General features: G+C 49.3%; 5 protein-coding genes across 5 annotated transcripts; 2 read left to right on the forward strand and 3 right to left on the reverse strand.

Moving 5' to 3' along the window:
* Positions 1-846: 846 nt before the first annotated feature.
* BDV17DRAFT_292864 (uncharacterized protein) lies at positions 847-1718 on the reverse strand (the record flags this gene model as incomplete). Its single annotated transcript, XM_073762456.1, has 3 exons — positions 847-1276; positions 1346-1434; positions 1494-1718. The coding sequence occupies 3 exons, from the start codon at positions 1716-1718 to the stop codon at positions 847-849; spliced, it is 744 nt and encodes a 247-aa protein (XP_073614029.1).
* Positions 1719-3697: 1979 nt separating this feature from the next.
* On the reverse strand, positions 3698-5640 carry BDV17DRAFT_299256 (FMN-dependent alpha-hydroxy acid dehydrogenase; the record flags this gene model as incomplete). Its single annotated transcript, XM_073763841.1, has 4 exons — positions 3698-4177; positions 4229-4898; positions 4952-5457; positions 5508-5640. The coding sequence occupies 4 exons, from the start codon at positions 5638-5640 to the stop codon at positions 4002-4004; spliced, it is 1485 nt and encodes a 494-aa protein (XP_073614030.1). The 3' UTR covers positions 3698-4001.
* A 693-nt stretch (positions 5641-6333) lies between these two features.
* BDV17DRAFT_134015 (3'-5'-exodeoxyribonuclease) lies at positions 6334-7930 on the forward strand. Its single transcript, XM_073754187.1, has 6 exons — positions 6334-6481; positions 6543-6697; positions 6762-6939; positions 6993-7483; positions 7543-7733; positions 7789-7930. Exons 2-6 carry the CDS (start codon positions 6662-6664, stop codon positions 7838-7840), a joined length of 948 nt encoding a protein of 315 aa, XP_073614031.1. The 5' UTR covers positions 6334-6481; positions 6543-6661; the 3' UTR covers positions 7841-7930.
* Positions 7931-8577: 647 nt separating this feature from the next.
* On the forward strand, positions 8578-9818 carry yphA (tyrosine phosphatase family protein). Its single transcript, XM_073754186.1, has 4 exons — positions 8578-8795; positions 8859-9027; positions 9083-9278; positions 9334-9818. The coding sequence occupies exons 1-4, from the start codon at positions 8741-8743 to the stop codon at positions 9622-9624; spliced, it is 711 nt and encodes a 236-aa protein (XP_073614032.1). The 5' UTR covers positions 8578-8740; the 3' UTR covers positions 9625-9818.
* A 97-nt stretch (positions 9819-9915) lies between these two features.
* BDV17DRAFT_134067 (uncharacterized protein) lies at positions 9916-12469 on the reverse strand. Its single transcript, XM_073754188.1, has 3 exons — positions 11685-12469; positions 11021-11623; positions 9916-10941 (listed from the first exon to the last, which is right to left on the reverse strand). The coding sequence occupies exons 1-3, from the start codon at positions 11949-11951 to the stop codon at positions 10012-10014; spliced, it is 1800 nt and encodes a 599-aa protein (XP_073614033.1). The 5' UTR covers positions 11952-12469; the 3' UTR covers positions 9916-10011.
* Positions 12470-12508: the final 39 nt, after the last annotated feature.

Genomic DNA, 12508 nt, shown 5'->3' on the forward strand with positions numbered 1-12508 from the left:
GCTTTAAACACTTCCAGGTCCTGAGTCCGCAGAGTTCCAAAAAGGAGAGGTAGTGACATAACAACACAGATACCGACCTACCTAGTCCAAATAACCTCAGAGCTCCCGTTCATGAACAAAACAAAAGTAGGAGTCTCTACTAGTGAAGAAGCTACAGCGCGGGCTTGACTTTTCTACTAGTATTCACATGCCACAGTCGATACTCTGTACTCTGTAGTCGGGATATACCGGATGGATCGCGTGCGAAGACTGACATCATCAAGCCCTAGGACTCGAAACTTGAGACTTGAACACGGCTCCGGCTATTACCTCGCAGTTAATTATCGTGAAGCCGAAAGCACGATACAAAGTAGCTGCCAGAGGGAACGAACATTTGGGCGTGGCTGGGGTATACTCCCGATCTACTCCGGAGTAATCGCGGAACCAGTGCGGCGATCTGAAGTAAAACTCTACATACTGCAACATCAGATTGAGGAGTACAAACCGCGATCACCGTTATTATTGCTGGACTAGAGTGCTCCGTATTCTGGGCTAAACGCTTTGGATGATCTACGAATGTCGGGACGATTACGTCCTAGATATTATCGTCTACTTCGAGGGAGTGACGGCGGCTCGAAATGTCTTCGTTCTCCGGGTTTCCGGTTCTCATATTGGGCCAATGACAATCAAGTCCATTTGGACATGAGGTAACCGAAGTAGACATAGAGTAGGCAACACAGGTTGCTAATCAACAAATGAGAACAAGATAGTCCATAGACCTTCACAGGTTCAACGTATAATATTAACCACTTTAAAAGCAGCATTCGTACAGCGCTAGATAAAACAAAAAAATTGTAAGGGACGAGATCACTTCCTGACGGTATTCGGCTGCTTGGGACCCAAGAGGTCATCCAAGAACCCGCTCCAGAGCTCCGAGACAACTCCGGTGCCCTTGCTCTGTTCGCTCTTGAGCTCCGCAGCGTATCTCGATTTGCCGACGGCTTCGGTCAGGGAGAACGGGTCGATCTCCACGGAGTCGTTATCGACGACCTCGGACATGGGGCTTGCGGAGACGTTGGCCCCGTCGCCAGATACGGTGTAGACCTGGGGCTTCATTGGGGAGCCCGAGGGGCTGGTCGCGTCATGATGGGTGTAGAAATCTGGAAGGATCGGAACCGGAGCGTCGGCTGAGGCACTGCCTTCGGCCGCGATTGAGGGCATGTAGGCGAAGTCGACGGTGGAAGAGTCGTTGACGGCTTTGAGGGAGCGGGAGGTGTTGAATTCACGGCTGGGGGTTCTGCATTGGAGCTAGGTTAGTTCTTGTTCTCTAGGTGCAGCACTGCATGCAAGGGTTCTCGTTACGTACTCTTTCTTAGAGCTGCTGCTGATTCTCTTCATGGCAATGCTGAAAGCACGGGACTGGAGGAAGTCATGGTTCGAAAGGCGTTCGACGAGCTATGAGAAATTAGCTACGCTGTAGTTGGCCCGGGGAAGTCTGCAGGTGTAGTATATACCTCGGCCTGACTTCCAGTGGCCCTCAACTTGCGCTTTTGGCACTCGCTCTTGAGATCGGCGAGGTTGCGAGTCGAGTACATGGTCGCCTTGTCCGAGACATTCTTGGCCGGCTGGGCAGAGTGAGCGCCAGTGATGTGAAGACCACGGCGGTAGATGGGGGAGAAAGCGTGCTGCTGGGAGAGCAGACGAAGGGCACGAAGCGAAGTTTCACGGGGGGCAGCCATGATGATTGAGACTCGGATGGATAGATTGATGAGATAGGTTTGAGGATGCGACAAGATGGAAGCTGAAGAATCGAAGGTTGAGCTGAGGAATGTAGGTAGGTATAAGTAGAGCAGTGCCAAGAGTAGGCAAGGATAAGTGTAGTATGCGATGTAAGTACAAGGTAAGGTGGTTTGAAGATGCAAGAGCTGGGTAGAAGTAGGAAAGAGATGAGAATCAAGGGAGGAGGAGAGGGTAGCTAAATAGGTCACACGGGAGCCCGGACACAGCAGTACTTGAAGGTGCAGCAGTAAACCTGGGACCGTTGGGAAGAGTTGAGCTCTCCACTCTTGCTGCGGGTGGACACTGGGGCTGGCGGTCTGGGCCAAGTCGGCCGGCGGTTTAATAGTAGCACCCCCAAGCTCGAGGATCGCTGAGTCTATACATTGTTTTGGGTCAGCTGAAGACCGACATTACCTTCATCTTCAACAGTTTTTCTTAAACGTTTCTACAGCTTCATTAGGGTCACTGGAACAATCGTATTTACTATTGGCCAAACATGGATCGGAGACGGGAATCCAAGGCCCAAACCAAGGAGGGGTAAAGCAGACCCCGGGCCCGAACAATGATCATCAATCATCCCCTCATCACCACCACAGTTGAGGATATGCAGGTGGCAGACCACTCTCTTCGCACCTCCATCCTCCATCGGAGACACAAGGATGGCTATCTCCCGTCTGAAGCCCGGTGACCAGCGCCTGCGTGGACCAATGAGACCATATCAGGCAATGTATAAGAACACCTGGGCAGCTCCGTCTGTGATCCCTGAGACGGGATGACGATGACGGTGGGTTTCAGTCACTGCGAATTGTACGGGGGTAGACACTACCCCTCCTATCGCACCCGGCTCGTTTCAAATAATGAGGCGCGCCCAGAGTTCATGGACACGGACTAATCTGGATAACTCCCAGGTCCACTGGGCAGGGCTGCGGTAGCGTACTAGTAGGTAGCGTAGATCATCTCATTCGAGAAGCAAGAGGAAAAAGCTTCCATCTTGGCCTTGAACCTGCTTGATGATATCGTCGTTATCATTTCCACTGTATTGTCCAGTCAGATTAATGAGATAGCTTTTCTCGACTGCCCTGTCTTACGCGTTGCGCGGGCTCGGTTGCAGTTATCGGTTTGCGACCTGCAACATCCCAGTCATGACGTGGAGATCCATCCATCCATCGAGCTGCGAGCACACCCGACACTGCGATGCAGTTGCATTGACCATGTCCATGCCATGCCATGCCATCGCGACGAGAAGCCCCTCAGTATGCGATGCGACAGGCAACATAGAATTGCTGCGAATCATTTCCATTCCTTTACGTATATGCTGAGGTCTGAACAATGCAAAGCTTGCATGTACATAATTGCGGTGAAACATGCATGCGCTGCGAATGAGCAAGACAATGATAATCCACTTCTCATCGCATCATTTCATAATTGCAATCCTCGAATCCTTAGCTCGTGGGAAGATGATTACATCTACAGTGTAAATTGAGAACTGTCGGACTCCAGCCTCGTTTCGGTATTTGTTGAGAGGCGGTGAGATTGGAGTTTACCTTCCTACCAGTTAGGGGGCCACGTGAGCATTCTTCGATCGCCAGGTAGGGAACGCGGGTCGGAGTTATCCCGCCATTCCGTTGAGAAATAAGGTGAGATTGCCTTTTGTTGTCCTGTCCTCCCCTTTGCCCCTGATCTGGGCTGGTCTCGGACCTTGATCAGTTTACTCGAGAAGTGGCTGATGTGTTGGGCTGATGTTGCAGCCTCGTTTAACCGATCGCTTGTTGACTCATATCTTATGTCAGCTTCCCCTTCTAGTTAGTGACCAGTCCGAACGGTAGGATGACATGACTAAGAAATGACTAATACACATCCCCGTAGAACCGGGGGCCGTGCGTGCAACACTATAATTAAATTACTCGATAAAGAATCTAGTAGGTTTCACCCAGAGTACGCTAACCCTATACAGACTTCCTACAGCTATAGGAGTCGCGGGCGCGAAACACCTATTATTCAGTCATGCTGTTGTCCACGCCGCATTTTGTGGCTCGGGTGTAGCTATAAATTGCTGGCTCGACTGTTGCTTGGCTGTACCTAGACGTACATGAAGACTGTAGTACGGACTGCGGAGTATCAGGCAGCATAATAATAAGAGGCGCAAGTTGCTGTGTATCTCTATCATCTGTGAGTTAAACATCAGAGGTGGCTATGAGATATTTTTCTATAGAATAAGCCGTCTACTCCAGACCTTCAAACCGTCAGAGCTTCGATGCTCTGGTATTCCGGCCCCTGGCGATTTTCCGAGCGTATGGGTGCAGCGGACTTCCTGGCACAAGATGGTCAACATCTCCAGTGTGGACAAGGTGAGGACCGGCTTCGTCAAGCGAAGTGATGCCGATATTTCGCATTGACGTTTCCAGCTCGTCTCGCATAACTGTGCATCGTCAGCCAAGTCGTTCAGAAAATATGGTGGGGTAGTTCTTACTATCTATCAAATGCTCAACCCCCGTTTGGCCGTAGTTGGTCGCGAACAGCATACTGCGTCCCATACCCACCGCCGTTGCGCCTAAGCAGATGGCTTTCAGGACATCGGAACCCCGCCGGATGCCGCTGTCTACATAGATTTCCATCCTATCAAAAATCTCCGGACAGCGCTTGTGGAGTTCAAGGAGGATGATGATTGACGGGGGACTTGTGTCGAGGTTGCGTCCTCCGTGGTTGCTGAGCAGGATGCCGTCTAACCCGGCTTCCATTGCTAGAATGGCATCGTCTGCAGACATCACGCCTTTCAGGCAGACAGGCAGGTGCGTATGCTTTCGAACCCAAACAAGATCCTCCCATGTCAGTCCAGGGTCGATGAATCCAGCCATTACTCGTCCTAGTCCACCTCCTTTGCTGTCATTCTTGGCCTGGGATGGCGACATGGGAACCGACAAACTCTCATCAGCCTTGACGCGTTCATCCGCTTCTCGCTTCCCTGGCCATGCAGCATCCACTGTCACGAAAATGGCTTTGATATTCGGATTGGCTGAGCACTTGCGTAAAAGGTCTGCTGATTTTTCGCGCTCTCGGTTGACGTATAATTGGAAGAAGAAGCTCGCCCCAGGAGCCGCTTCCTTGAGCTCCTCCAACGTATAGGAGGAGTTATTCGAGATCTATCAATACTTGTTAGTAACCGAGCCTGCAAATGTAATGTGCTATAACGTACTCCCTGCATAATTCCTCTGCTCTCGCACGCTCGTGCAATAGCACACTCGCCATCCTGATTGATAAGTTTGGCCATGGCCGCAGGGCTGACGAATAGCGGAATCGAGGTGTCAACCCCAAGAATCTTGGACTTTGTCTCCACAGAGCGGACATTTCTCAGTACTCGAGGTCGGAACCAGATGCGGTCAAAGCACGATTTGTTGGCGTCGCGCGTGATGAGATCCGTCGCAGCGCTAGAGTAGAATACCCACGTTTTTTTGCTGGCAGTTCTTGATGCCACATGCTCAAAATCGTGCGCATTGATCAAGGTTTCGAGTGGTGGTTTATCGTTCTTCCAGACTGCTTCGGGGTTTTCACTTGCTGGTTGCTTATGCCAGTCTTCGTCTATCGTGGATTCGTCGAGCTTGCCTTTGTACTGTTCCGGAGCCAGCTCTGCCTTCAGAAGGCCAGGGGTGTGAGCTTCAGAATAGGCCTTAGTTGCATCACGGCCAGCATATTTCAAGATAACTGGTATTCTCGATCAGTTACAGAGTTCAGCATACTTTCCTTAGACTCACTTGTGGGTCCTCCGGGGTGCTCGTTCAGAAAGTTGGTGACGTCCCAGACTTGATTATCGACAACAATCCAGCAATCCTCCGGTGTATTGTGATTTGATATTTCTTTCGTGCACAGGAGTTTCTCTTGCGCCATTATTGCTCTCGTGAAAGTTGTTATCGAGGGCCTGCCTGCTTGCGAGTATCCCTGTTGATTCGACTGATATGAAACCGATAACCAGTCGGCGGCAAGCAATCCCGTAGCGCTCTTAACGGTCTCAATCTTTGCAGGAACAGGTGGAGGGAAGAAAACGATGTGAAATATACGAGTTAGCGTTCGGGCTAAGTGCGTCCGAGGGAGAACCCTGACCTCCGCACTTCTCAGCGATAATGCGGAGTGCTCAGGTCCACAACGGAAAACACCCCGCATAATCGCGGGATATATGTATGCCATTGCGCACGATCGCCGTGGCCGAGGGACAGGATTTCCATTATTGAGATCAAAAAGTCATGGGGAGCTATCTGCACGTCTGGCATGCTGAGGTCTGCTTCCCACGCAGCAATTATGCTCTTCAAGGTATCAGGACGGCATCTCGAGAGGTTGCGTCGAGAAAGCATATGAGCCAATCACAGGGCAATAAGTAGCAGGTACCGCAGCCTGGGTGCCAGGAATGGACTAAATCTCGGTCGAACGTCGGAGGGGCGAAGAGAGAGAATCGGAAAATGGCCGAGATTGAGTGGGAAGAGCCATCAGCCACAGCTTTTGTGGCTGGTGGGCGCCAAGACTCAGGCACAAAAGGCGATGGCTTCAGCCAGGTTCGCAGTTGGCCACTCTCACATAAACTTCCATATTTCAAATTTACCAATGAATGGAGAGTTTATTGTAGGCGGTGCTCTTAGAAACTCTCGGAATATCAGTAAATTTTCATCTCTAGCCGGCAATACTAGCAGAAAGACCCTGTGCCCGCGATTACAAATTCCTCTGCGACATAGTCAAGGTATGTTCCCACAAGTTGCTCTACTGGTTGGTCGTATTTTTTTTTCTGAAAAAATTCGTAGCCTAACATATAGCAGCGCCTTTCGGGACTGGTCTTTTGTCTCGGCGTCCTCTGCCCTGCCCTACATACTTCAGGCGGGGAAGCTTTGCATTTTCTTCGGCATCAAGCCACTCAGCAGAAATGGGGGAGACGAATACGACCCTCAGATATGTGGACGTGCGTTATCTTCTTCTCCGATTACTTTCGCTGCCAGAAGCTGATGAGACGACCTCATTTCTAGATTGGAATCAACCTGAGTGACCCGGTGTTCAAGGGCAACTATCATGGGAAGCAGGTTCATGATGATGATTTAGATGACATCGTCCAGCGTGCACGAGATGTAGGATGCCAGAAGTTCATGGTGACTGGCTCTGATCTTGAGGAATCGAAGCGTGCTATTGAAATCGCTCGAAAATACCGTACGCAGAGCCCCAGACACGCCCTTCAGATTATAAAAGCTAACGTACCGTAGCCGGCTTCTGCTACGCAACTGTTGGGGTTCATCCCTGTCAAGCCAAGCACTTCGACGAATATCCTGGTGGTCCGCAAAAGCTGCTTGATGAGGTCAGGTCGTTGGCGCTAGAGTCAAAACAGGCAGGGCATGCTGTTGCCTTTGGTGAATTTGGATTAGATTATGACAGACTTTTCCTAAGCGCAAAGGAGCCGCAGCTCAAGTACTTCGAAGCGCAGTTGGAAGTTGCGGTGGAGCTTCAGCTTCCTCTTTTCCTCCATTCGCGAGCTGCTGCGGATGACTTTGAAAGGTTACTAGCGCCAAAACTGGAGAAGCTTCCGAAACGAGGCCTTGTTCACAGCTTCACGGGGACATTGGAGGAAATGCAACGGCTGTTGGCGCTCGGTCTGGACATCGGCGTCAATGGGTGCAGTCTGAAGACCGAGGAGAATCTGGAAGTGGTGAAAGCTATTCCGTTAGATCGCATCCAGATTGAGACTGATGGGCCCTGGGTAAGAGACTCTTAATGTCATGCATAATCCCATCTCAGATGCTAACCTCGGCCTCATAGTGTGAAATCCGTCCCTCCCACGCTTCTTCGAAATTTTTGAGCGGCGCACCCCCATTACCAAAAGCAGTCAAGAAAGAGAGATGGCAGAAGGGGTGTATGGTCAAGGGGCGAAACGAGCCGGTCGCGATAGTGCAGGTTGCACATGTCATTGCCGGTGTCAAGGGAATAACATCAGAGGAGGTCTGCGAAGCGTGAGTCTTCCCTACTCTACCAAAGTACCTCAGCTGCTAATTCTTCGCTTTTTAGCGCATGGGCAAACTCAATCAAGATGTTTGGCCTAGGAGAAGAGAATCCTTAACTCTGCATCGTCCACTGCTTGCGCTTACATAGCCCAGGCTCATTCCGTGGCGATAAGCTGGTGGGTGTAGACGAAAGTCGTGTATTTCTTTTACTGTATAGACATAGAAGAAGGGAAAAGCTATCTCTACCAGTAGAGATTTTCAAAACCCAGGACTGTGAATCTTCTATTCCACTATTGATGGCTTGGCTCTCATACAAAGTGCTGTGTCATGGCATCCTTTGGCTCCCAGCTCCTACAGTGCTCCTTCCTTCTCTAGCTCACTTCACCTTTCACCCGAGTCCACGGCCTACTCTTCTCTGGCTGTACTATCTGGCTGTACCAAGCTTATCTGTTCATAGGACAGGGATTCTGCTTGGCTATCCTTCGCCATAAGAGGGGAAACAGTATGTTGGTCCTTGTTCATTCAAATGAATTCATCAACAAAAACTTTCTGTTTTGCTCATTCTGTGGATCTCCCTTACACTACTCAACATGCTGCCCTTTCAATCTTCACGTGAGGAGGATATTTAGTTGAAGTTCCTTCTCTTGTTAACCTCTCTTCACACCTCACCGCCTATGCCTCTTTCTATAACACTAACCTTCATTCTCTCACCATCTCTTCTATATCTCGAACGCTGACCCGAAAAGTAGCCCCTTTGTCGTCTGCACTACCCAGTTCGACTCTTCTACGCTATTTTTCATCATGGTTGGCTCTCAGATCTACGGTTAGACTCCCGAGTCTATCTCCAGATTCGTCCTTTTCTTGTTTCGTTCTTTTTTGCTGTTTTGATTCGCGGTTCCTGAAGTCGGCGCCCTTTCTCGGGCTTCTGGATTACAAAACTGCTTTCGTGTTTCGTTATCGAAGTGGGCAACGCGTCGAGCCATCTTTCCCCTGGCTGCTTCGAGGACACCAGTACGATGACCTATCCTTTGATCAAAAAGACCACGAACGGAGTGAATGAAAGTCGTCAAGGCAAGTTGCCATGACCTGTCTCTCGAGATGTTACTCCCTCGCTGACTGGTACTCGTGATATAGTCAGCAAGCAGGGCATCAGAGTCTCACCGCGGGAGTCAGTGGAGTCAGACGGTGAAAAATCCGAGCTACCCGAGAACTTTGGTGAGATTGTGAAAGGGATATACCGCAGCTCATTTCCTCAGAACTGGAATCTTCCGGCACTTGAAAGCCTGGGGCTGAGAACTATAATGTAAGTCGGCATTTCCCGCTTCTTCTTGGACTGACTACTTACTCGTAATTTGCAGCACCCTTGTCGACGAGCAGTATACGCAAAGCTATGAGAGCTTTATCAAGGAAAATGGGATCAAGCATCACATTGTTCCCTTCATCGCCAATAAAGATCCCGCTGTCAAAACGCCAGATTGCGTCGTGAATGTCATTCTGAGAATAATGCTCAACAAATCCAACCACCCTATCCTCATCCACTGCAATAAAGGCAAAGTGAGTGCAAGACCTCCGAAATTCGGCTTCCCAGTGGCTAAACTGCTGCGATCAGCATCGTACTGGATGCGTGACTGCTTGCTTTCGAAAGCTACAAGGGTGGGACGGACAGAAAATCATGGAAGAGTATGTCCGATACTCGCGCCCAAAACAACGGGTGCTGGATGAGGTTTTCATCAGAGAGTATGATCCCTCAATGCTCTCCAACTTAGCTCAAATTTCGGGTGCAAAGACATGGGCGTCCTCCGGAATCTACGTCAATATTCGGCATGAGGAAGATCAAAATTCGCCGAAGAAGCTTCTTCACTTACCTTACAATGGAATTCGCGTGAAGGTCTCGACTTAGTGGCTGCTTGTTCTCGAGTGCCGCAAATTTGACTGTTGCTCTTATTGTGTAATCGACTTTGATACATATGTCTGGCATTAGTGGCGTTGTGGTTGCTCGGTGTTCGTTGCTTTGTTTGAACAAAAAGGATTGTTGGGGAGCGGTTGTTTCTTCTGTTATGGCTATCTACTGTATTGAGTTCTACGCATTCAAGCATGGTGTCGTTACCGATAGAGAGTTGACATTCGCACTATCTTTGGTTTTCTCTTGCTCTGATAATGTCTGTTCTTCAGCTTGCTTGAGTGGTCTGTAATATCTAGTCTATTTCGGTATGGTCGCTTATCATACATCGCTCACTGTACATTCTTCAGAGTAACAGTATATACTTCGGCCCCCTACCGTCCGATATCATGCTCCAGAATCGTCATAGAGCATTTCATCCCCGCTGCCATTTTCTTCCATCAGTAGCTCGTGATAGAAATGCGGGCTATGCTGGAAAGACTTCTGGTCTTGGCGTGAGGGAGCTTCATCTTCGGATTTGACAAATGGCTCGTGGTAGGAATGTGGCAATGTCGAAAAATATATCTGGCGTGCAGAGGGATATGGCGGTTCAAAGCCTTCAAGAGTACACGAATCAAAGTCAAGCATTTCGTGATCTGAATCCGGCATGGCGGGCTTAACTGGTACTGATATTGTGTGAGCATAAGGCAGCGTTAACGACGGATCCGGTTCTTCTTTGAAGTGAAGGGGAAGATGGGGGTTTTCGGGCTTTGGGATAGAGGTATCAATGTAGTCTCCTAGGATATCCATGTCTGCCAGGGGGTCGGTATTGTTGTCTCCTAGTATCATTATCGAACTGGATCTCTCATCGATTCCTTGGAACTCGAGTTCGGATATGAGTTCGGGCTCGGGCTCGGGCTCCTTGTTTATGCTCTCTGAACAGAGGTCTGAATGGTGGAGGGTTTTCGAATCATGACTGTAGCAGTCATCGTCGGGGTAGACGGTGTGCTCTGATATAGATTCGGTGATGAGATTGTCTTCGTAGCCATGCTCGTCATTGACTGGATTGAGGACAATATTGGAGAACTTTCTCAGGTGCTTGGGAGTCGGGGCGTGATAAAGGCGCTTCTGAGCGATTGTCCACAGCCTCGTCTTCAGTATGGTTTTAGTGTTTGGATGGTCGTCATTCTTGGGCGGGTTCGTAGTGTCAAAATTCGAACTATGTGACGTTTGGATGGAGGCAAGTTTATCTTTCAAGGCTTGGTTGTCGCTGCGGTCCAACATTGATGTCAGTGATTTAGCAATTGATGTCGTTAAGCGTGATCGTTGGTTCATAGCCTAGTTGAAGCGAAAATTTTGGTTAGCTGATGTACGGCGCTCGCCAGTATTCATTTGGCAGGGATGTAGCAACGCTCACCTCGCTGTAGCCAAGCTTGAACACTGAAGGTGCTATTGTGGATAGGCTCTTAAGGTTATCATTTGTTCCTTTTCGTCCTCGCAACCGTATCACGTCCCCAAGTACCAGCGTCGTAAGCGCGTCCTGAAAGAGAGTGCCAATTCCTGAAGTGCAGCGCGGATCGAGCATTGCGTGACTGGGATCACTCCAGCCTTCGTTCGTTTCACGAATGTCCAGTTCGAGTAATAGGTCGTCACTCTCTCCAACAGTTGTAAGGCTCTCTTGTGAGTAGTATGCCTGATCCCAATTGCAACTGCTAATATCAGTTGATTGACTTGTATCCGCGCTGTAGTCATGCGATGTTTGTGACGGGAATTGCATTAGGGGTTGTTCGTAAGCGTGACTATATTTCAGGCGGACATCAATGACGCCGATGCGAGCAGTCAGTACGTCGTTGGGAGGGATTGAATCGGCAAGATCCCTCAATATTTTTGGGAATCTCGGCTCGCTTGTCTTCTCCGGAGATTCACATCTTTTCCGTATTCCGAATGAGAGATGGCAAGTCTGCTCTGGTTCGTATTTAATACTCTTGTAGGCGACGGCTAATCCTAGATCCGACCACATCTTGGCTCCGTCAGTCTGATGAAGTTGTCATGGACGTAAGAGTGGTACTCATTGGATTTACCTTTGCCTTGCACACAAATCCAACTATTTGAGGACCGACTGAGGGGTGCAAATCGGCCCCAGAAGTGATGCGAATATCGAGCTTCAGCTCAGTTTTTTGAGTCACCCAAATATCTCCAGAGCATAGGGCCTCTTTCAGCTTCCCGGTTTCATGTGAGAGTGGAGTTTCTGGAGGAAGCAGCATCAACGCAGAGGCTTGTAAAGATAGGCTTAAGTCTGAATCCGATGAAGAAAATAGTCTCTGTCCAAGGTCTATTGAGCAGCTCATGATATATGCCCTTCAGAAGCCTGAATATAGTATATTCATGGGCAGCCATCTTTCTGCCAGAAAGTCGATGGTAGAAGTGAAGGGTGGAGGTGGTGAAGTGCAAACTGAAGATACCAGCCAATATATATTTGCAGGCCGTCTATTATGACCATGACACCCAAAGTATCATTCATCAGATAACCCACAGAGATAAACCTACTAGCCCTGTACCAATACATCAAATTAGCCGATTCAAGCTGTTTCCAGTCTTCATTTACTTTCGATTAGCTTTTGTCGTGACAAGGTTAAGATCTTATACAAGGAGATGCTGCTCGGGGCTCTCTGTCATAGAAGGGGCGAAAGGCGCTAGTTACGGGCGATATTGAAGCAATTTAGAGCCCCCAAGTTTGGTGGGAGAGGTTTTTTGTCTTGGTTCTGTATGAAAAGTTGAAGTATTAGTTCTGGGTGTGTTGCTGGTATAAATAGAAGCTATCGATAAGCCGATAAGCCACCATCACGTGTAAGTAAGTGGACGCCCGTTTGGCCAACGTGATCGTCCACAAAGATGCTTGCCATGA

Source organism: Aspergillus undulatus, assembly GCF_047715775.1.
Source record: "Aspergillus undulatus strain CBS 261.88 unplaced genomic scaffold BDV17scaffold_36, whole genome shotgun sequence".
Lineage (NCBI taxonomy): Eukaryota > Fungi > Ascomycota > Eurotiomycetes > Eurotiales > Aspergillaceae > Aspergillus > Aspergillus undulatus.